Source organism: Anabrus simplex, chromosome 8 (assembly GCF_040414725.1).
Source record: "Anabrus simplex isolate iqAnaSimp1 chromosome 8, ASM4041472v1, whole genome shotgun sequence".
NCBI lineage: Eukaryota > Metazoa > Arthropoda > Insecta > Orthoptera > Tettigoniidae > Anabrus > Anabrus simplex.
The window spans coordinates 41,508,900-41,534,014 of NC_090272.1; the positions used below are offsets into that span (position 1 = coordinate 41,508,900).

Sequence of the window (25,115 nt, forward strand, 5' to 3'; positions counted from 1 at the left end):
TACAATAGAAAAGTTTATGCTGACAGGAAAGGTTAGTGTTCGTAATCTTCTTCTTCTTCTTCTTCTTCTTCCTCTTCTTCTTCTTCTTCTTTAGCGTTTGTCCCGCCTGGTGGCAGGGTCCGCTGCGTGGATTCGTTGGCTCCAGTTAATTCGGTCCCGGGCCATGTCTGGATGTATTCTTTCAGCTTTCAGGTCGTTGTGCACTGTATCGGTCCATCGTTGTCTTGTTCGTCCCTTGGGCCTCTTTCCAGCGACTTTCAATGTATACGCTGGCTTTGCCAATATATAATTTCTTCTGCACGCAACACATGCTCAAACCAGCGCAGACGGTTTTCCTGCATTTTCTTCTGGATCGGTGCAACGCCAAAACGTTTCCTAATATCGTCGTTTGAAATATGATCCAGTCGAGTGATGCCAGCTGTCCACCTAAGCATCTTCGTTTCCATGACGCTTAGTCGACGTTCTACCTCCTTCGTAGCAGGCAAACACTCAGTGCCGTAGAGAGCGACGGGACGGATAACAGCCCGGTAGATCTTAGATTTCAGATGTCCTTCATCCGACGGTCGCAGGGGACGCCCGTTGTCATTCGCCACTTCACCCAGGCTGTGTGTATCCTTGCCAGTAAGTCGGCCATCGTCAGAGATTGTGGAGCCAAGATATTTAAATTTCTCTCCTCGTGGTAGATCTTCACCGTCGACGTGGATGGTTCCAACTTCTCGAGGATCTAATGCCATGTATTCTGTCTTTTTTTTTTTTTTTTTTTTGTCGAGGCGCAGGCCGTATTGCGCTAGTCGGTTGTTCCACCCTTCTGTTTGGCGCTGGAGATCAGCAGCCAACATGACATCATCAGCATTGAGAAGTGTCCGTGGTATTGGCTTGTGCAGGTCTGATGTGACAGTGTCCATCACAAGAATGAATAGCAGTGATGATAAGGCAGTGCCTCGATGGACCCCTACAGTGATGCGGAAATCATCGAACGCTCCTGCGGCAGCTTGAACATAACTCCTTGGTTCTACGTAGAGCATCTGTACCCACTTAACAAAGTGCTCTGGAATGCTGTGTTCTCGTAGCGCTAACCAGATTAGGTCATGTGGCGCCCGATCAAGATCCAGAAAAGCGAGATGAAGCGACTTATTCTTTTCACGGCGTTTCTCAACTAACAGCCATGCAGCGGGGATTGCATTTGTTGTGCGACAATTTTTCACAAATCCAGCTTGGTTTGTTATAAGTTTGGCTACCTCGCGAATCCTTTTGTCGAGAATACGTTCGAAGACCTTCATCGTGTGGCTCAGAAGTCTGATCGGGCGATAATTAGAACAATCGGTAGGACCTCCCTTCTTCTTGAAGATTGGTACGGTAATGCTCCGTCGCCAGTCTGATGGTATTTGACCTTCTTTGATGATCTGGTTGAAAAGCTGTGTTAGCCATATTGCCGCATCCCACCGTTGGGAGCACCAGAATTCTACCGGAAGATCATCGGGGCCGGTGGCTTTCCCTGGTTTCATCTCCTTCAGAACAGCGTGGACTTCGGTTACGTCAATTTCCTTCACTGGGCCTTCAATAGCGGAGGTAGTTGGGATTGGTGGGTGGGGAAATTCTTCGGTTGAAAGTTTCTCAAAATAGCTCCGCCAGCGTTCTCGCGCTTTCTTCCAGTCAACCAGCAGGTCACCTGTTTTGTTACTGATGCCGTAAAAACGTTGGATGTCTTCCGTTTTGCGGTGCCTCGATTTGAGTAGCCGGTAAATATGCCGCTCGCCTTCGCACATGTCAAGTTTTGCATTTATATCTGCATATCGGTTTGCTTTTGTTACAGCAATGACCTTGTTCGCCGCACTACGGGCTGCTTTGTAGGCATTCCAACGAGGTGGTGTTTTATCTGAAAGAAACTCATGGTACAGCTGTTTCTTCTTCCGCACTGCATTTTTAACATGTTCTAAACTATCCATTTTTGACAGAAGTCCATCACTAATATCATATATTTATTCACTCTGCTATTCTTTGGGTCCATCACGGCCATTTAAAAAGGGTGGTTTGAAGAACTTCGATGTCGATCCTTGTTTCTTTCAATTTTTCCTCAGTGGTTTTAATTAAAATTTTGTCGGTATTTGATTCTTAAAGGTACAAAAATTTGAGTTTGCTGTCTGGTTTGATGTGCATTGAATATATGAAGTTGTATGTAGTGTATCTTATTAATATAGTAAGAATGTAGTGTCTGCTGTACATTTTTTTTTTTTTTTTTTTTTTTGCGGTTTTGAGAGGATTAGTAAGCGTAAATATGAATATAAAGGATGCGGAGACGATTCCATTTTTTGAAAATTTTTCTGTCTGTCCGTCATTTTGTTTAAATTGAATACACACAATGACTGCTAACTCGTTTTTCATTAAACTTACCAGTATTTAAGTAGCGACACGCAGAATTTCTCTGCACTTGTTTTTGTGTCAATCGTTTAGTAGGAGCTGAGAAACAGCATTTTTAACCTCAAAAATTCCGCCTCTGAGACAGAGAGAAGAGAACATTGAGTTTAGCTACTTCCTTCTCGGACCTCCGAAACTACAACCAAGTCTACTGTTGGTTTCCTGATAACAACAGTGGTTGTGCTTGTTATGTTCTTGCCTTCTGGTCACTCTGTAGAGCGCCAGGACATTCGTGATAAAGTGCCAGAGCTGAAACTGGCCAGAGTTTCTTTCATGTGAGTTATATTTGCACAGGAGAAAATGCCAGTAAAACTCGTATGTAAAAAGAAGCTCTCCGGTGACAGGTAACTGGGGAATAAAATTAGTACGGCAATAGTGAGTGATTACAGAAATAGTTAAAGAGCTGTCTGGAAGTAGGCCTATATTATGTTTCTCTACATCGCTAAAGTGGTGGTGATTATTGTTTTAAGAGGAAGTACAACTTGGCAATCATCCTCTATATAACACTAATCAGAGAGAAAAAGGGAAGAGATCCGACACTTCGAAAAATGAAGGTATCGGCCAGTAGGAAGACAAGGGCCACGAAGGGCGTGAAAATGAAAGACACCCTAGGCCTCGAGTGCTCTAATACCGTCGGGGTCGTAAATAACAGGAGTTGATTAAGGGAGATCGAAGAGGATAGACGAAAGTGACGAGCCTCTCATAAGTTAGTCGAAGCAATGCTAGGACTCAGCTAAAAGCCCCGTGGTCGCCAAACTACACTCCAAAATTCAGCGCCTCTGGGCCTCTTTTAGTCGCCTCTTACGAAAGACAGGGGATACCGTGGGTGTTATTCTACCGCCTCCACCCAGGGGGATCACTTCGATAATAGCCGCAACATCAATTTCCCCGCGGGCGAAGCCACGGGCAAAGGATACCGTAGTCAAATTACCAACAGGAACATTTGAAATCTTCACAGAAAGGAAATCGCTGAGGAGGTATACGAACACAAGTTTCAGTTGAATCAAAAGGAAATTTTAACTCAAGGTTACAGAGTATGAAGAGACTTCTGTATAGCTACTTTAAAGTGATTTAAGGTACGGTATGTCTAAGTGTACGCTAGACATATACATTACATTAAACACAGAATTTCGTGATCTGATTGTCTGATGGGACTATTCACAATTATATGAATATTATCGTTAATAATTACCATCAGATGAAAACGTGTACATTTGGAGTAAAAGTTTGCAAACTCCAAACTTTCATGTTTATGTAAAAGTATAAGTAATTTGGAAACATTGCACAATCGGAGAGTGGATATTGATTGCTCATTTAACGTATCATTGGCGTTGCCTACAAACAGCTTTTCAATCTTATTAATGACCGAGTCTGTAACCGAAGCAATTATAGTTAGCAGAAACATAAAATTAACAAACAGCTACCTACATCATTAGTGATCATTGTGCAATTTTCCCTTTTTTATGGAGTACTGTAGTTTTGTTCATTTGTTGTCTTTTCTTACATACCGTACGTATGTTTATGTATAAAACTACATTGTGAATGATGACTAGCTTCTGATGTTTGTAGCATATTATGTTTATGTATATCATTTTAATGTGAAAAGGCACAAAACGCCAACCCCTTGACTTGATGCGTCGCTCTAGTTAGCTCCTTAAGGAGCGCAGCGAGATATCTAATCGGTCGTGCCATGCATGATCTACGTACAGTGTTGTCCGAAAGATCGCACTAATGCGCCGTTTATGCCCGAACATATCCGACACGAGCCGAACACGTTTTACCAAATAGCTTGTCCATTGATTATTGCTAACAGCGCACTGCGTCACAACTTCGCCAGAGTGCAGTGTAGTGCATGCAGAGGTCATGGACGACGGGAGAATGAGCATGCATCGAGATCCAAGAAATGATCCCTCGTCATCTTCATCTTCACTCTTCTGCACGAGGATTGACCGTCCCATGAGGTACTTTACGATGTAAAGACTAAAAGACTGCGAACGGATCAAAATGACTGTGACTCTTCGCTTCAGGTTTGGCAGGGTCTGATTTCATTTTATGCTCCTCAAACATCAGTCTTGTAGCAATAGTGTCTTCTAGAATGCCAGTAGTAGCCTATATTGCATTTTTGGAAGTGTTTGCTTACGGTATTACTACGCCTACTGTCATTTATAATTTCATTTGTAGGATAAAAATACTGTTTACTGAAGATAATTTTTGCATAATCGGCACTCAACATAATTATTACTATCACATTTTACATTTTAGATGAATGATTTCACAGCGGACATTACTTTGTTTCATATTAATTTGATCCATTATTAGAGACTATTTACCACAGTAAGACTACGAACATCGAGCCACAAGTATGACATCTTTCTTTTTAGTTTCATTTCTGGTACCAGTACCATATCATCACGAATTAATATCCTAATATTGTCTCATAAGAGATATTACTGTAATGTCATGGAATTGTGTGTTTAACTTGGTGATCCATCATTTCTGTTCTTAATAATTCATGTATCGTAACAGTCATCGTGACATTTTTTGCGGGTGTTCTCGAGGTTTGCGCCCGGCTGGTCTAGCCACGAAGATATGATTCTTGTGTGGGCGAATCCAGATCCATGTTGTCATGTTTATTGTGTGGTTGCCTTTCGTACTTCAAAAATACCTGGGTTTATTCCACCAATCTAGGTTACTGTAGGCAGAGGAGAACCCTCCAGGGATTTTATGTAGCGTTATTCGGGGCTGACTTAAATTCCTTTTGTAGGATATGTAGAATGAGAATTAACATAGAAAATGAAGGTTTAGAGTTGAATGCAACTGATAAACCTAGTTACAGTCTGAAATGAGGAAAGAAAACGTCGTTAGTTCTACTGCTGGCTGCATGAGTTACGAACCTCTTTCTGCTTCTCTCGGTCCTGAAATTTAAAATATTGATGTGTTTATCTATGGAGGGGAGTTTCTAGTTGTAGACGATAATCGTGACTAATTCCCCAACAATTAATTTGTGAGCTCCTGAGCTTAAAACAAGCTGACAACTTTTAACTACTATGTGCGTAGGACCCAACTTAGCATTGTTTCCACTAACTCATGCTAGGACCTGCCAAGTGGCAGCGCGGTTTAGGTCGCTTAATTAACAACTTATATTTAGGAGATAGTGGGTTCGAACCTCACTGTCGGCAGCCCTGAAGATGGTTTTCCGTGGTTTCCCTCATTTTCATATTTAATTAAGGCCACGATCGCCACCTTCCCAGGCCCCAGGAGCTTTTAACTTTGGAACGTGGGTTGGCGACTACGGGAACCTTAGCTGAGTCCTGGCATTGCTTCCACTTACTTGTGCCAGGCTCCTCACTTTCATCTATCCTATCCGACCTCCCTTGGTCAACTCTTGTTCTTTTCCGACCCCGAGAGTATTAGCGCATTGGAGAGGGAGTCTTTCATTTTCACGCCCTTCATGCCCCTTGTCTTTCTTTGGCCGATACCTTCATTTTTGACGTGATTTTTTGCTAGTTGCTTTACGTCGCACCGACACAGATAGGTCTTATGGCGACGATGGGACAGGAAATGGCTGGGAGTGGGAAGGAAGCGGCCGTGCCCTTAATTAAGGAACAGCTCCAGCATTTGCCTGGTGTGAAAATAGGAAACCACGGAAAACCATCTTCAGGGCTGCCGATAGTGGGGTTTGAACCTACTATCTCCCGAATACTGGATCCTGGCCGCACTTAAGCGACTGCAGCTATCGAGCTCGGTTTTCGAAGTGTCGGATGCCTTCCAATTTTTATCTCTGGTTAGTGTTATATAGAGAATGATTGCCTAGTTGTACTTCCTCTTAAAACAATAACCATCACCACCAGCGCCGCCACCTTCCCTCTCCTACCCCTTTCCCGTCCTATCGTCGCCATAAGACCTGCATGTGTCGGTGCTACGTAAAGCAAAATAGTAAAACAATCTTATACTATGCTTCATTGAGCGTGAACATGCTCGTAACGTTCAGACTCATCATCATCATCATCATCATCATCATCATCATCATCATCATCATCATCACCATCCAAACAGCTATTAGACCAAATAGCCTGTTACGGTCTCGATGTGTCGGACGTAAAACATAATAATAATAATAATAATAATAATAATAATAATAATAATAATAATAATAATAATAATAATAATAATAATATAATCTCAGGAGCAGCGATTCGGATTGCGTTTCTTTTCCTGATAGTCTATTCTCCACTGCCGTACAAGGGAACTGACTGGGTTAGTATTCTGTAAGTGTGTAGTCTTGTATTTTTTTTAGAAAATAGTTGGTTTCATCACAGAATTATTCCAAAACTCATGGTTTTGTTAAAATTTGCGATGTTGATACCGATGTCTCTACTGTAGTCAAATGATAGGGAGTTGCAGAGATAGTTGAAGGAGTTAGTTCGTTCTACTGGTTTATTATTTAGTAAGTTATAATTTTACAGGGAATTGGTTCTTTGCCTTTGAAATCGAGTGTTTTTTGATTTTCAACTGATACTTCTAATGCAGCAGCTATTCTACTAAAATGGTGTACGTCCTCTGAACTGATCACCTGGTCACAGTTCAGAACTAAAAATCCATAATGGATAATTTGGACACTTAAATATAACCTCAGTGTGAAGAAAACAATAAGTAGACTCCAGAAATAAGGTGTTACAAACTTAGTTATCGTTATTTTAGGGAGTAAAGTACCTCGCTTATTTCTTACCCTTGACGAATGAACGCCAACACTTCGGAATCGAGAACATTAATATTAACACTAGCATGTGCCCGCGGCTTCCCCCTCTTTTATGATTTCAAGCGCGTTAGAAGTTTCTAAAACGGTAATTTAAAAACAAAAGATGTTTATTAATACACATCATTTTTACATGAATTGCGCATGAAATACCTTATTTTTATTTTATTGTTACTTTTAATGTTTAAGATACCGGGTTGGTGGACGGTACAAATGACATCAAAACACTATAAATGATAATATTATATACCGTGTTAAAAAAAACTATTTTTTCCTTATAGAGCTCCCGGGTAATCTATATTAAGTGCCCTTCCATTTGGAGCTAAGATATATAGTGTGTTTGCCTTTCGACTCTTGAACAACTCACGTTCATTTTGCAAAGGGAGAAGCACCCTTTCCGAAGACCGAGTCCTACAACTCTAAGCGAGATATGGTAGTTGAAGGAGTTAGTACATAGGCTAATGAAACTCAAGCGGAATTGTAGACTTATAAATTGAAACGGTATATCCGATGGGATGATTTGAATCCGTGGAATGAATACTACTTCGCCCGCGGTATGTCCAATCATGTTGATGGCTTCAGCAATATTCGTCATTAGTTTCTTGACTGAGAGTCGTGTCCCGTTGCAGAGAGAAGGAGGATTCATTTGTAGAACACCGGGTAGGTAATTCTTGTACAAGTTGCTTGGTGAGTATGCTGACAGCTTCATTTCGTGGAACAAAAATAATTGCTCTTTGACACAGCCATGTGTGATCGGTGAAATGGTGTGCTCACGTATGTTAAAAATTTCGGATCTCTGCGTCCCGTAGATTTGCCTGGGTATCGCACACATTTGGCTGGGCATGGCACACATACACACAGACAAACACTTCCGGATATTACTGACTGAATGTGGCTCTTCGTTTCTGGGACCGAAAATGGCTTCCTAGACCATCGACTTAAAATGGCTCCTTGACTTGTATTACATATCGAGTAGCGACTGTGAATCTATGCATTTAATTTTAGTGACGGCACGTTGGATTGTCATATCCCAACACATGTTTACCGACGGTTTTTCGCTCATAACTCACCAACAAAAGCGAAAATGAAAAATCCGGGTTCGAGGTGCATTCGGACTCTCTTCCGTCTACTTATGTTCAAAATTTCAGACCTCTGCGTGCCGTAGATTTGGTTGGGCATCGCGCACACACAAACACTTCCTTGAAAGCGTCGGCCTCTGGGTCGCGTGCTCGCGGGTACAAACCCGGCAAGGGTAGTCGATCTTTTGAAGGGCAAATAATAATAATAATAATAATAATAATAATAATAATAATAATAATAATAATAATAATAATAATAATAATAATAATAATAATAATAATAGTTATACATTCAATACATTCAATTATTTTTTGTGGCTTTCAGAAATGCTGAGGTGCCAGAATTCTGTTCCACAGGAGTTCTTTTACATGTTGGTAAATCAACCAACATGAGGCTTGCATATTGCGGCACCTATAAATACCTACCATTGCACTGAACTGGGATCAAACCTACCGACTTTGGCTCTTCCGTCTGAGTCACTCAGCCTAGTGTCCAGGAAAAATACCTCACTTGGCACTCTGCGTTGTAGGATGTCTTGTAAACGATTTTTCACCTGACGAAATTAATTAAAACTTAAAAAGAAACTAGAAATATGGCACCTCTGACATCTGGTAGAGTAAAAGGGAACATAAAAATTTACACGATGTTAGCCTAAACCGCGTGAAATCAAAATGCCTGCATGGAGTAACTGAGGTCATACGAGTCGTGGTCAGAAGCTGTGAATTTCTAGTGATTTCTGACAATAACTTTATACAAATTGGTAAGGAATTTTTTCTATTATGTTACTAAGTAGAGATTTTCTTCCCTTCTGTAGAATTGCAGATTTAGCTTTCTTTACTTCTTTGTTAACTTTTTTAAATCATAAGGATGGCTCACATTCAACAAGTGCAATTTTTCATTTTTATAAAGACTCTTGTTTTTTTTTTAATTGTATACCCTTCTCAGTGCTTAACATACACAGCTTGCTACAAAAACTGAACAGACTCTTGTATGGAAGAATCAGCGTCAAACTTCGTATACTTCATCTTTAGTAATAAAATATTTCTTATTCTTTGCCAGACCCATGGTCGGGCCTCTTACCTGTGGGTGGGGGATAGAATTTATCCATGATATCCCACCGTTTTATTGGCACAGTGTAGATAAATATCTGTGGATGATCTGGTTAAGAAATCTGTATGATAATCTATTCCATGTTTTGTACTGGGGGGACTTTATGTGTCGGAAATGGTTCTTGCTCTGTAGAAAACCGAATGCTGACTTATAAATTGTACCGTAAATGGCATTGAATCAATGAATCATTTATTTGGCATTAAACAACAAATGCAATACCGGTAGCCTTTGTCATGATATTTTAAAACAAACAAGCTTACTACAATGATAAAACTGTATACAACTCAAAATATCTTACATACCAACAGATACATTTCTGTATCAATATAAATTTATGCTCTGTGAAATCTACACAATTTTATTCAAGTAAACTGACACACATCTAAGTAACAACAAATTAATTATAATATTGTAAAATAAAATAAAAATTAAAAAAAGGGTCCATTGGCGGTGCAGAGATGTTCTTATCCATCCATGCTCTCAGTCAGTCCATCTCGGCTTTGAATCCTGGTAACCTCTGGCGGAGGACTCTCATCCAGTTCAATGTGTAGTGGCCAATAGAAAATGTTAAGAGATATCGTCCATGAATCCAGTTATACATAATTTGTTTAAATAACTAGATATACCTATATGATATTTAAGCAAATACAGTGAACATAGAAACTTAGGAATTAATACTCAAAGTTAGTGTAGACCACTCCAGTCCTCTTCAGTGCACTTGGAAATGGAGGCACTGGGATTGACGTGTTCCTTCTGGATGTCATGGTCTCTACCGAGCTTCCTCAAAATGTCTCTATATATTTTGTGATCTGTCATTTGGGAGTAGTTTATGAACAAGCTGATCTTTGCAAACTTTGCGCCAGCTCAGTTAGCAGCCAATGCTATGATAAACCAAGGGTTTCTGTATGCTTACACAATTACTTTCTGGTTTTCTCAGCCACTTTCTGCACCTAAGAATTAGATACCATACCTTGTAGTGCTACTGTTGCCTACTGTATTACTTCAGGCGAGAATAGAAAAAAAAAAAGAAATGTTTGTGTCTTGTAAGTTTTGATTGTGCAGGTACAATCTGTATATCATAAAAGAGTTATTGATTATTTTACTACTACAGTATATTAAAGAAATCCAAGGTTATCTGAAACATCTGGAAAATAAATTCTGCTTTCAAATGTTTAAGTCCACTTGTAAGACAGCAACATTTATATTAATGTAGCCTCATTAATAAATGTGTTAGGTATGAAATCCTTTTGTCTAGTTGCCATCTTGCAATTGCTCAGGTGTTTTGATAAGAATTTTGTGCAATTCCTGTCATTTACCTTCAGTTGGTGACAACAATACCTTTACAGATAGTTTTTACTTGACAGTGTTCGTTATTTACATTCAAGTGATATCTCATATCACCCACACCTCCACCTTTGTGGAACAAAGTTCTCATCAAATTCAAAAGAGGTTACAGGATGCCTAAAAGAACTCCCACAATAATATCATGGATTTGAAAGATATCATTTTACACTAAAGGAGAAACTGTGGTCAAATAAACATTTGCTCTCTGTCAAGAATTGAATGTTCAGGTATGGAGGTGCTAGAAAGAGAAGGATGTAATGCCTGGTGAGAATTTCAGAAAAGCTAGATCAGCTGCTCAGCAAGAAATTTCAAGGATTACATGGGAAAGGAAGAAGGGTCTACTCTGTTCCAATATGATGGTTCCTTCCAAACTTCCAAACACTGATTTATGGGTTGATAATTGCAACTTTAAAAAGGAAGTTCATAAATTCAGATAAAGGCTACAGTTATGCTATTTATGATCCGTAACATGATGAATAAGTTTTAGATTTAAAAGTTGCTTTTGACTTGCACTAAGAAATTTCTTGATTTCATTCAGCCATGCGGAGATGAGATAGTGTTGTCTGCAATCTGCATATTGTGATGAGAATAGTAGCAACCATTTCAGTTTCTTTTGCAAGTTAAAGCTGATTCTCTCCAACAATTTTCGTAGTGTATGATGCTTATTTGACAATCAGACATATCCAGTAATGACAAATACATACATAGAAGGTAAGAAGGAACTGATAAAATAGATGTAAGAAGGCCAGGAGGTTAATGTCGAGCTTTTCTATCCAAAACACAACTCCAGAGTTAGCTTCTTGTAATTCATCCAAGGGTCCCAAAAAGGCATACAGTAAGGATTTTTAGATGACATGGTGAATTGTCTGTGTCACTTCACCCACAGCTGCAGTTAGGGGAATCTCTCCACCCGCTGTTGTGGAAAGCAAAAACAGTTCTTCCCATTCCACATCTGACACAATTAAATTTGCACCATACAGCACAAAGAAGATTGAACTTTGCAAGTTTTGCATTGGGATTGCTAACTTGCATTAAGCCTTGTGGAGGTGATGTTGTTCGCTCTATTTTCCAAGCAATCTTGCAGTTGAAACCACTGAATATCAGCCTCAAGGCAGTTCTCTAGACAGGTTGGTAAGACTTCAGCCCCTTATTCTTCAGGATTCTTGACCATAACTGAGAAGGCACCTTTTCTCTCCTTATATTAGGTGATGTGATGTTGCTTAACACAGAAGGCCATTGGACAGGGGTAGGAAGAAACATGCTGGATATGATACATATGTTTTGTTTAAGTTGAACGTCTAACAGATGTGTGGAAACTGTTGAACCGTATGAATCTGCTGAGGAGTATACAAAGGTCAATGCTGTCTTCTCAACATGTTTGCATTGGCTCCCCATGAAGTTCCAGAAAGCCAATACAGTGGATTGTCACATGAATTTCCCATATAGGTATACAATTAAAAGGCTCTAATACAAATCAGTTCTTGAAGAACTTCAAGAACTAGTACAAGTAATGATACATGTTTCAGCCTTCATTTGGCCTCCTTCTGGCAAAGAAATAAATTATGATGATAAAACCAATACAAATAACACTGATATCACAACATAACACTGAAAAGAAATTCTAAAACAGTAGCCATGTTAAAAGTTTTAGTCCGACTCCTTGTCTAAATGGTCAGCGTTGAGGCCTTCAGTTCAGAGTGTCCCGGATTCGATTCACTGCTGGGAGGGGGATTTTAATTACGTGTGATTAATTCTTCTGGCTCAGAGACTGGTTGTTTGTTTTTGTCCCAACACTTTCCTCTTCATATTCACATAACACACCACACTACCAATCACCACAGAAACACATAATAGTGATTACATCTCTCCATATAGGGTTGGTGTCAGAAAGGGTACACGTACGTAAAACAGGACCAACTCCATATGTGCAACACAGTTCGCACCCACAACCCCTCAAGGTGTAGGAAAAGCAGTAGAAGAAGAAGAAGTCATTAAAATTTTTGTTGTCTTAATTGTAAAAAGTTACATTAAAAAGTTAGCAATCAGCCACATAAACAAATCATATAAAGCACTCATTCCTATAAAGTTCTTCACTTATATGCCATCTTGACAAGGAGGAGTATGTAGTCATACTGTAGTGAATCTGTTAGATTGGAGAATTGTTTATTGGTATAGAAGTGCTTGAAGAACACATTTGACGGAAGAACAAATATGTAATTGATTAAAATACAAAACAAACTAACACACATCCCATCTCAGATCACCGTGTTCTTTATTTTGCCTGAAAGAGTGAATACGGACCTTTGTTCAGGAAACTGACACTCATCGGGTTTGCCATAAGACACAGATTTGTAAGATTTTAATTTTTTAAAGAGTATAAATGGTTTTCTTAATCCTGGAACCAGCAGTGTTAAATTCTGTACCGGCAGACATTTTGTGTGATAGTTACCTAACAAGTGGATTCCTATTTTCATCCTATTGTGAACAACATTCCATGGCACTGTTGCATATCATTAAAAAGCTAATAAACTACAGATTCAGATGGTAATGTTAACTTTTCTGTGAGGCTTGATTTAAAAAAAATTGACTTGAAAATGGTGGAATTATTATTTCATGAGCAATATCAGAATTCTAACAATCTAAAATACAAGATGAAACATGAAACATAAAATCCAAGTCTATGCAATAATATTTGTTTGATTGATAACAAAAAATATAGAAAGTCATGTGTGGTATGGAAAGCAACTCGGGGGTGGGGTGTGCTGGTGGCATCTACTTGAACACTGTCATCATCTCTTTCACTATCTGCTTTAGAAGATATTTCTCTAATATTTCCTTGTTCACCATCTTCATCACTCATAAAATCACCTTCTATGTCTTCAAAATCAGAACCATCACTTTCATCCAGCCAAACATGGAGTTCTTCAGCCAAAGGACTTCTATGAGCCATGATATTAACCCATGTGGGTATACAAACTTATGTTATTACAGCAGCTATGCCACATACAAGCTAACCAAAATGAAGATATTGTAGATGAAAATTATAACAACAAATGTGTACTTTTAACTCCCTAATACATATATTTACAGCCTCAAAATAAGAGCCGTAGCAATAACAACTACAGCGCCATTCCACAATATGTTTTGGTTCGTTTAGCAACGAGTCACTCATTTGGTTCCAAGGAAATGTATACAAGAAGATTGTTTCTATGGATGGAAATGAGTAGGAAGCATCTGTAAACTTCTATGATCACAAGACAAGACATGTCTTGCCATCTGTTAGCGGAACAGTGCTACTAAATGAAGAAATAAAAATGCGTCAAAGAATTGACTCTGCCACTACAGAAATGGGCAAACCATTGATCCATCAACGCTTGCCGGTTCTAGGGCTAAAAGATATAGTATTATTTCTGCCATGTTATGTTTTATAAAAAGATCGTAAATGCGGATTTTGCTTCATTAGTATGATTTCACCGCAAACACACCTTCTGCTTATCCCTCCTGTGCGACTGTTAGCATCTCACACACTTTTATCAAATATTGCAGTTGTGGGGGATAGCCAGAGTGCTGGTCAGATGTGGTAGTGCTCCTGGAGCGATTTAACTTACAGGTCTTGGTCGCCATGGGTGTAAAATATCAGCTACCTTTTGAAAAGTATAGAAATAATACCATAATGTGTTTATTGAATTTACAGTATACAGTTCAGATCAGGCACAAGAAAGATACAAGCTCGCTATATCATCTTAACTTGACTGAGTGACTGAGAAATGGTTGGGTTTCTTTTTTCTTTCAGAAAGAGACAAGCAATGACAAGGAAGAAGTCACAGAGCCACTCTCATCGCCAGAGAAAGCTCTTGACAAGGACGGTGAGAAGATTCCAGACCCCGTACTACTCTCCTACAATGATGCTCCAAATTACCTCAAGTTCAATCCTTACATCAAGTCTGGCTATCGGGGATACCTGACCACCAAAATGTGTCTTGAGAGGTATGACCACAATCAAACACCCTTTCCATGTCTTCTACATTAAATTATAATATTTTATTTTTATTTCTTATATGTAATGTTACCTTTCATTAGACTGACCTGCTTCCTTGAAACAAATACAGTAGAGACTATGTGCGACTCTCTGCGAGATACCGAGGGACAGCGATTAGAGCTCTGTCTAGCAGAGTGACCTGGGAGTTACTGATTCTGTCATAAGAGCACGTGTATTTGTTTGTGAAGTTTTTGGTGTTAAGTTGCATTAAGTTCATATAAGTAAATATTAGCGTGTGTCATTCCTTTATATCTCCTCTCAATATGAGTGGAAAGATATATGTTTTATTTGGCTGCAATGACTATGAAGTGCAGAAGGATTCACAGTGTTTCTTCCGTTTCCCTCGTGACAAGAAAATGTCAGTAAATATTGTGTTTGCATAGATATTCTTCCAGTTACAAAGAGATTTGTATAGTAATTCCAACATTTCTGATCTGTGCGATCCATATTTTAACTGGTTTAAAACATAATCTTATTTTATTGTATAGTGCAGCAGTTAACCTTCAATACTGATGTGTTGTTGTAAGTGTGATCTGTGGGTTTTGATTTAATTCAAGAAAATGCATATGCATATGTGTGTGGCTGGTTGTGTTCCAAGTTACCCCATTTGGAATGCTGTAATGCATTGTCAAGCACTGAAGGAAATATGGGTGATTTAAGAAATGTACATATTTTGTTGAAACAATATGACGATGCAAATTTGCTTTACCCTAATGTAATGGCAAGTACTGCTTATAGGGAAATTTTGAATGTTCTTGAGGGTAAATTTATAGATTTTCTTTCTGTTAGTAGGCTCCAGCTCTTAAATATGAATTCATTGAATCATGTGTGTAAGGAATGTGTCAATATTTTTACTGACAAGTGTCTTAATGTGATGATACAATGTTTTTAAATGCGAAAAAAGACAAATCTAGCCGTGAAAGTTCAGGTAAGAATACTAAAGCTAAAAAAGTAATGCATAAATGAAAAATCAAGCCCTTTCACAGCAGTTCATTTCACATCTTGGTTATATGTCTAATTTCAGTCTTTAAATAATAACCTGTTAAATAAATGTTCATTTATTTATCCAGAATTGCTTTAGCAACTTTGAAGTTAATATGTTAGTAATACTTTCTTTCTAGACATAATTTATTTATCCATTTCTGTATATGCATTTCCATTGATATTTGAATTTAGCACTAATTTTCAGGTCACACCACTAGGAGCACCACTTGTGAATTGTCTCCCATTTTAACAAGGCTAAATCCGGAAGTGTTGTGTATTGTCTCTACTGTATTAGCTTGAAATTTCTTCTGCATGTTCAAATGATCTTTTCAGCCATTTATACATACAGTGTAACTTATAGGGCCTATATCTTTTCTAAATGAAGTGGGTAATCTGAGTGGGCATGGAGGAATATTATTATCACCTTTATGGTTATCAGCTGAAGGGACTTGGGTTGGTGGGTGGGAAGAATAAGAATAAGAAGAAAGTAATCAAAATGCTCACTCATTCATACTTTTCACCTCCAATGCTTACCGTATCTCCTCATTCACACACACACACAAAAACGTGCTCATCCATCTTTCATACTTTCCATTTCCAAAAATCAAAATCAAAATCTCTTTATTTGCAAATGAAGTGTCTACCTCGGTGGCAAATGGTACACTAAAATACATTATTGTCAAGCACTAAATATTAAATTAACAAGAGAATAAAATTTTCCTATAATACAATATTATATAATTTATGCTAACAATTTTTTCTATTAAACACACAGCTCATCCTTAATAAATTTACATTGTTTACAAAATTCTACTTATAATATCTCCTGTACTACTTACAAATATAGTCAACTGATATACAGTATGTGGAATTACTTCAAATGATACTGTACAACTGGTATAAGATTAAAATTTACATTGCATTTATTTACTTTTTCTTTTCTTTACCCATTCTGGAACCTAAGTAGCATAACGACCTGCTGCGTCTTAACCAGAGCCCCTTTTACCACCACTTTTCAGAGTTCCTGAAGGGCCTTCACAGCTACCGTAGCGGTCCCAGGGCCCTCGAAGTCCCCACTGTACTTCACCCCTACAGGCAGTCCCCTACTTTGGCTATCTATAATACCTGTTAACATCTGTTAAATCATGTTCGTTTTTAAAAAAAAATTTAAATTAACTGTTAGGTTTTTCAGTCTGCCAAAACTTATTTTGATTAATGAATTTATAAACTATCTGAAAAAGAAAACTGATGGTAACAGAATTACTTGAAAAAAAGAACCAACTTAATTAAAACAGAATGAAATACCATATTTTGTTCTTAAGAGAACATGCAGTATGCTGGAGTGGAGACAAAGCAGGACATCATTAAGATAAGTCCCAGCTTTCAAGTTCCTAAGTATTTTACCAGAAATAAACAGAAGTATTTCTAAATATTTGAGTGTGATTTGATAGAATCTGATGATGTTCTTTTAAGAATGGAACCTGTCATTTCCGAGGTTGATTTCCTAGTACCATACCATATATAGGCTAGAATTATGATGGGGTTGCCACTCCAAAAGGCATTTTATACCCACTGCCAGGAATTATTCTAGGCCGCTCCACTGGAGTACAAACACCTTCTGTAGCCACTCCTCGGGAGTACAGATGCGACAAGTTTCCCTCTTCCACCACTGATGCCGTACCAAAGTCCACCTTCTCCACCACTGATGCCGTTGGGGTCTTCACCCATACCCTGGGCTTGGGCCCTCCATATTTGTGACCCCTAGAGAGAGGGCGACCCAGTATTTTAAAGCCCCCAGGAACTGGGCTGCCTGTTGGTCCGCGGGTTGTATTGGGTATTTCAACCAGCCCTACTGCATTGTAGGGTCTGCCTATCCACCACCTGCGGACACACCCTCTAGGGGTTAAAAGGCTCCCCCGAGGAGACAGCCAGTGAGATGAAATTCCTGAGAAGTATGATAGGAAAGATGTGGAAATACAGAGTGAGAAATGAAGATGTCAGGAAGGAAGTTGGGATAGGAAAGCTAAATAAGAGTTTTGAAAAGAATAAACTAAGGTGGTTTGGACATGTAAAGAGGATGGAGGAGAATAGAATTCCAAGACAGATGCTGGAGTCAAAGTATAAGGGCAAGAGAGCAAGAGGAAGACCTAGAACAAGGTGGATTGAATCAGTGAAGAGCGGCATAAGAAGATGAAATTTAGACTGGGACAAGATCGTGGAAGAGGAGTGGTGGAAGGAAAGGGGAAGATGGAGAAGTGCCATAAATACCCCAACATGGCAGGAGCTGGATAAGGAGAAATGATGATGATGCTCATGTCATTCTATTTTAATTATGTTGTTTATCTTTTCAAGTATAATACTGCTACCATATATTTTCTTTTTCAGAATCAAAATTAGTTTTGGCAGACTGTAGAACCTGACAGTTATAAATTAACTGAGTCAAAACTGAAAAAGATGGTCTCAGATATTACAAAAGTATTTTTAAAAAATCATGTTGTGTTTTTCGAGTGTTTTATTAAATTTATATTCTATTTCTAAGGCTGAGGATGGCCCAGTGGGGTTAAAACATGTACCAACTGTGTGAATTTTTTAAATTTTTCTTTTAAGACTAAGGTGAACCAGTTATATCATTTTAAAAATTTATATCGATACAGAACAAACCAAATATGAGATTCTTATATTGCTGAGAAATACTGAGTTGCAGCTCATATCTCATTAAGAAAGAGAATGATTTGGTATAACCTGTACAATAATGAACCTTAGATGGCAGAACCATACTGGCTAAAGTTCTAAGCTGTAATATTTCACATAGTGGTTTTTGCAGGCTCATCATTATTTTGTTCTGGTATGTTCTTGTGGACCAAAGAAACTGTTGACATCTTTGGCTGGACACTGTTCTTGTGACTTTGTATATTTTGTTTGCATATATTCTGATGGTTCATGTTTGTGGGTTACTGTAGTCACGTCCTAGTTCGTGAACCATGGGCAACGGCTGAGTGGCCTAGTAAGTGGTCCTGAGAGTCGGGATACCAGTTGCTATGGAATGGGAGTGGGCATCTCGGACATATTCTGAGTCGTGGCCCTCCTTGTGCTCAGGCGGCTAGGACTATACAATTCACCGGTGGTCCATAACCCGTTAGAGGAGAGATCCTCACTTGGACTATGTGGAAGTAGGGCAGCATCCTGCTTCATGAATTTACCGAGCTCAGAACACTTTAAGCAAGCCTCGGACCTATGGGAGTAATGGAGTCCCACTCCCATTTGACAGGCGAGGGACTCCTTGGAAACAACTTGGCGAACTAAATGGAATTCGATGGGGAGCTATCAATATTAATGGGGCTTATGGAAGAAAGAAGGTAGAACTGGCTGAGTCAGCAAAGAGGATGCATCTGGATGTGCTAGGAGTAAGTGATATTTGGGTAAGGGGAGATAATGAGGAAGAGATAGGAGATTATAAAGTGTACTTGACGAGTGTTAGGAAGGGAAGGGCAGAGTCTGGGGTAGGGCTGTTTGTCAGGAATACCATTGCACGCAACATAGTTTCTGTTAGGCACGTAAATGAGCAAATGATGTGGGTAGATTTGTCAGTGGGAGGAATTAGGACAAGAATTGTGTCCGTGTATTCACCATGTGAGGGTGCAGATGAGGATGAAGTTGACAAGTTTTATGAAGTGAAGCTTCCACGGTGTGAAGAATTATTTAATTTATTTTCCGGGTTGAACCGTGTTGTACTTGTACGCATATCACGTACAGTTTGCCGACGTTTCGAATACATTGCAGTATTCATTGTCAAGGCGACTGAAATACCCCTACTCGATCCGAGGTAATCAGTCTCCCAGGCAGAGTTACACTACTAGAGTGGCCTTGATCTTGGCCTTTTATATCCTAGCCTATCTGGCTGGCGTAAGCCCTGGCTGTCTCGCGAGGCTTCTGGAAAGTTTATGTCACAGCCAGGTAGTGGGGGCTTGCCCGCGCTGTTATGTAATGGGGTTGCGGCCCGTGTGTTTATGTTGTGGTCTGTATGTCTTAAACTATGAATGATGGGCATCCAAGAATTACTGATTTTGTATCCTTCTTCTAAATTTATGTTATTCGGATGTTTCTTGATTTCGATAGCCTCGCGGATTTTTCTTTCCAGATTCCAAGGGATAGCTGCTAGGATCTTGGTCTTGTCAAATGATATTCCGTGCCTAGTTTCGTAGGAATGCTTGGCTACTGCTGAAATATCTGTGTTTTGGTTCTTGGTGTGACGGATATGTTCTTTTAGGCGGGTGGAGATCAGACGTTTTGTCTCACCTACATAACAAGCTCCGCAGCTACATTCAATGTGATACACTCCAGGGGCCTGTAATTCTATTGTGTCTTTTACTGGTGGTAGATAACGGGCTAGCTTACGGTGAGGTTTATAGATAGTTTTTATGTTGTATTTGTCCAGTATCTTGCCGATCCTGTCTGCCGATCCTGGGTGATGATGAGACGAGGGTCGCCTCGTCTCATCATCACCCATCACAAAAGCAGGCTGTCCTAACATCACTAGTAAACAGGGCCATAGCGAAATCTGACGCAGAGCACCTCGAGGAAGAAAAAGAACACCTCACGGAAACCCTTAGGAAAAATGGCTACTCGCTCAATAACATCCGACGAGTCCTTAAAAATCAGAAGAGAAGAAAGAAAAGACCGCCGCAGGAGAAAACAACGGGAAAGAAGAACTGACCCGCCAGAAAACAGCGATACTGCCATACATAAAAAACACTACAGACAGGATCGGCAAGATACTGGACAAATACAACATAAAAACTATCTATAAACCTCACCGTAAGCTAGCCCGTTATCTACCACCAGTAAAAGACACAATAGAATTACAGGCCCCTGGAGTGTATCACATTGAATGTAGCTGCGGAGCTTGTTATGTAGGTGAGACAAAACGTCTGATCTCCACCCGCCTAAAAGAACATATCCGTCACACCAAGAACCAAAACACAGATATTTCAGCAGTAGCCAAGCATTCCTACGAAACTAGGCACGGAATATCATTTGACAAGACCAAGATCCTAGCAGCTATTCCTTGGAATCTGGAAAGAAAAATCCGCGAGGCTATCGAAATCAAGAAACATCCGAATAACATAAATTTAGAAGAAGGATACAAAATCAGTAATTCTTGGATGCCCATCATTCATAGTTTAAGACATACAGACCACAACATAAACACACGGGCCGCAACCCCATTACATAACAGCGCGGGCAAGCCCCCACTACCTGGCTGTGACATAAACTTTCCAGAAGCCTCGCGAGACAGCCAGGGCTTACGCCAGCCAGATAGGCTAGGATATAAAAGGCCAAGATCAAGGCCACTCTAGTAGTGTAACTCTGCCTGGGAGACTGATTACCTCGGATCGAGTAGGGGTATTTCAGTCGCCTTGACAATGAATACTGCAATGTATTCGAAACGTCGGCAAACTGTACGTGATATGCGTACAAGTACAACACGGTTCAACCCGGAAAATAAATTAAATAAGTTTTATGAAGCATTGAGTGACATCGTGGTCAGGGTCAACAGCAAGGATAGAATAGTGCTAATGGGCGATTTCAATGCGAGAGTTGGGAATAGAACTGAAGGATACGAAAGGGTGATTGGTAAATGTGGGGAAGATATGGAAGCTAATGGGAATGGGAAGCGTTTGCTGGACTTCTGTGCTAGTATGGGTTTAGCTGTTACGAATACATTCTTCAAGCATAAGACTATTCACCGCTACACATGGGAGGCTAGGGGTACCAGATCCATAATAGGCTATATCTTAACAGACTTTGAATTCAGGAAATCTGTTAGGAATGTACGAGTTTTTCGCGGATTTTTCGATGATACAGACCACTATCTGATCTGTTGTGAACTAAGTATCTCTAGGCCTAGGGTAGAGAAAGTGAAATCTGTCTGCAAACGAATAATGGTAGAAAGTCTCCAGGAAGAGGAAATTAGACAGAAGTACATGGATATGATTAGTGAGAAGTTTCGAACAGTAGACAGTAAGCAGGTTCAGGATATAGAAAGTGAATGGGTGGCATACAGGGATGCTGTAATAGAAACAGCAAGGGAATGCCTAGGAACAACTGTGTGTAAAGATGGGAAAAGGCGAACATCTTGGTGGAATGATGAAGTGAGAGCAGCCTGTAAACGTAAAAAGAAGGCTTATCAGAAATGGCTCCAAACAAGGGCCAAGGCAGACAGGGATTGGCACGTAGATGAAAGAAACAGAGCGAAACAAATAGTTGTTGAATCTAAAAAGAAGTCATGGGAAGATTTTGGTAATAACCTGGAAAGGCTAGGTCAAGCAGCAGGGAAACCTTTCTGGACAGTAATAAAGAATCTTAGGAAGGGAGGGAAAAAGGAAATGAACAGTGTTTTGAGTAATTCAGGTGAACTCATAATAGATCCCAGGGAATCACTGCAGAGGTGGAGGGAATATTGTGAACATCTTCTCAATGTAAAAGGAAATCATCATGGTGGTGTTGCAAACAGCCAAGCTCATGGGGAGGAAGAAAATGATGTTGGTGAAATTATGCTTGAGGAAGTGGAAAGGATAGTAAATAAACTCCATTGTCATAAGGCAGCAGGAATAGATGAAATTAGACCTGAAATGTTGAAGTACAGTGGGAAGGCAGGGATGAAATGGCTTCATAGAGTAGTAAAATTAGCGTGGAGTGTTGGTAAGGTACCTCCAGATTGGGCAAAAGCATTAATTGCACCTATCTATAAGCAAGGGAACAGGAAGGATTGCAACAACTATCGAGGTATCTCATTGATTAGTATAACAGGCAAAGTATTCACTGGCATCCTGGAAGGGAGGTTGCGATCAGTCGTTGAGAGGAAGTTGGATGAAAACCAGTGTGGTTTCAGACCACAGAGAGGCTGTCAGGATCAGATTTTCAGTATGCGCCAGGTAATTGAAAAATGCTACGAGAGGAATAGGCAGTTGTGTTTATGTTTCGTAGATCTAGAGAAAGCATATGACAGGGTACCGAGGGAAAAGATGTTCGCCATACTGGGGGACTATGGAATTAAAGGTAGATTATTAAAATCAATCAAAGGCATTTATGTTGACAATTGGGCTTCAGTGAGAATTGATGGTAGAATGAGTTCTTCGTTCAGGGTACTTACAGGAGTTAGACAAGGCTGTAATCTTTCACCTTTGCTGTTCGTAGTTTACATGGATCATCTGCTGAAAGGTATAAAATGGCAGGGAGGGTTTCAGTTAGGTGGAAATGTAGTAAGCAGTTTGGCCTATGCTGACGACTTGGTCTTAATGGCAGACTGTGCCAAAAGCCTGCAGTCTAATATCTTGGAACTTAAAAATAGGTGCAATGAGTATGGCATGAAAATTAGCCTCTCGAAGACTAAATTGATGTCAGCAGGTAAGAAATTCAACAGAATCGAATGTCAGATTGGTGATACAAAGCTAGAACAGGTCGATAATTTCAAGTATTTAGGGTGTGTGTTCTCCCAGGATGGTAATATAGTAAGTGAAATTGAATCAAGGTGTAGTAAAGCTAATGCAGTGAGCTCGCAGTTGCGATCAGCAGTATTCTGTAAGAAGGAAGTCAGCTCCCAGACGAAACTATCTTTACATCGGTCTGTTTTCAGACCAACTTTGCTTTACGGGAGCGAAAGCTGGGTGGACTCAGGATATCTTATTCATAAGTTAGAAGTAACAGACATGAAAGTAGCGAGAATGATTACTGGTACAAACAGGTGGGAACAATGGCAGGAGGGTACTCGGAATGAGGAGATAAAGGCTAATTTAGGAATAAACTCGATGGATGAAGCTGTACGCATAAACCGGCTTTGGTGGTGGGGTCATGTGAGGCGAATGGAGGAGGACAGGTTACCTAGGAGAATAATGGACTCTGTTATGGAGGGTAAGAGAAGTAGAGGGAGACCAAGACGACGATGGTTAGACTCGGTTTCTAACGATTTAAAGATAAGAGGTATAGAACTAAATGAGGCCACAACACTAGTTGCAAATCGAGGATTGTGGCGACGTTTAGTAAATTCTCAGAGGCTTGCAAACTGAACGCTGAAAGGCATAACAGTCTATAATGATAATGTATGTATGTATGTATATTCTGATGGACCAACAAAACTGAATGAGTTAGTTACCTGGTGTGGGTCATATAGCCCTGAAGATGGTTTTCCATGGTTTCCCCTTTCTCACACCAGGCAAATACTGCAAGTGTACCTTAATTAAGGCCATGGTCCTTCCTTTCCACTCCTAGCCCTATCCTATTCTGTCATTGTCATAAGTCCTTTTTAAGTCAGTGTCGTGTTAGCGGCAAAAAGTAGATCAACAAAACTGTCAACATCTTAGGTGGGACACTGCTCTTACTGTGTGTATTTTGTTCCAACATCTTAGGTGGGACACTGCTCTTACTGTGTGTATTTTGTTCCAACATCTTAGGTGGGACACTGCTCTTACTGTGTGTATTTTGTTCCAACATCTTAGGTGGGACACTGCTCTTACTGTGTGTATTTTGTTCCAACATCTTAGGTGGGACACTGCTCTTACTGTGTGTATTTTGTTCCAACATCTTAGGTGGGACACTGCTCTTACTGTGTGTATTTTGTTCCAACATCTTAGGTGGGACACTGCTCTTACTGTGTGTATTTTGTTCCAACATCTTAGGTGGGACACTGCTCTTACTGTGTGTATTTTGTTCCAACATCTTAGGTGGGACACTGCTCTTACTGTGTGTATTTTGTTCCAACATCTTAGGTGGGACACTGCTCTTACTGTGTGTATTTTGTTCCAACATCTTAGGTGGGACACTGCTCTTACTGTGTGTATTTTGTTCCAACATCTTAGGTGGGACACTGCTCTTACTGTGTGTATTTTGTTCCAACATCTTAGGTGGGACACTGCTCTTACTGTGTGTATTTTGTTCCAACATCTTAGGTGGGACACTGCTCTTACTGTGTGTATTTTGTTCCAACATCTTAGGTGGGACACTGCTCTTACTGTGTGTATTTTGTTCCAACATCTTAGGTGGGACACTGCTCTTACTGTGTGTATTTTGTTCCAACATCTTAGGTGGGACACTGCTCTTACTGTGTGTATTTTGTTCCAACATCTTAGGTGGGACACTGCTCTTACTGTGTGTATTTTGTTCCAACATCTTAGGTGGGACACTGCTCTTACTGTGTGTATTTTGTTCCAACATCTTAGGTGGGACACTGCTCTTACTGTGTGTATTTTGTTCCAACATCTTAGGTGGGACACTGCTCTTACTGTGTGTATTTTGTTCCAACATCTTAGGTGGGACACTGCTCTTACTGTGTGTATTTTGTTCCAACATCTTAGGTGGGACACTGCTCTTACTGTGTGTATTTTGTTCCAG

The 25,115-nt window shown here is 39.8% G+C and overlaps 1 protein-coding gene across 1 annotated transcript in view; it reads left to right on the forward strand.

Moving 5' to 3' along the window:
- Positions 1-25,115, forward strand: part of LOC136879109 (progestin and adipoQ receptor family member 3) — a 180,741-nt gene that overhangs the window by 125,313 nt on the left and 30,313 nt on the right. Inside the window, exon 4 of the mRNA XM_067152851.2 lies at positions 14,499-14,692. Coding sequence (XP_067008952.1) covers positions 14,499-14,692 — 194 coding nt within the window. The remainder of the gene's footprint in view (positions 1-14,498; positions 14,693-25,115) is intronic.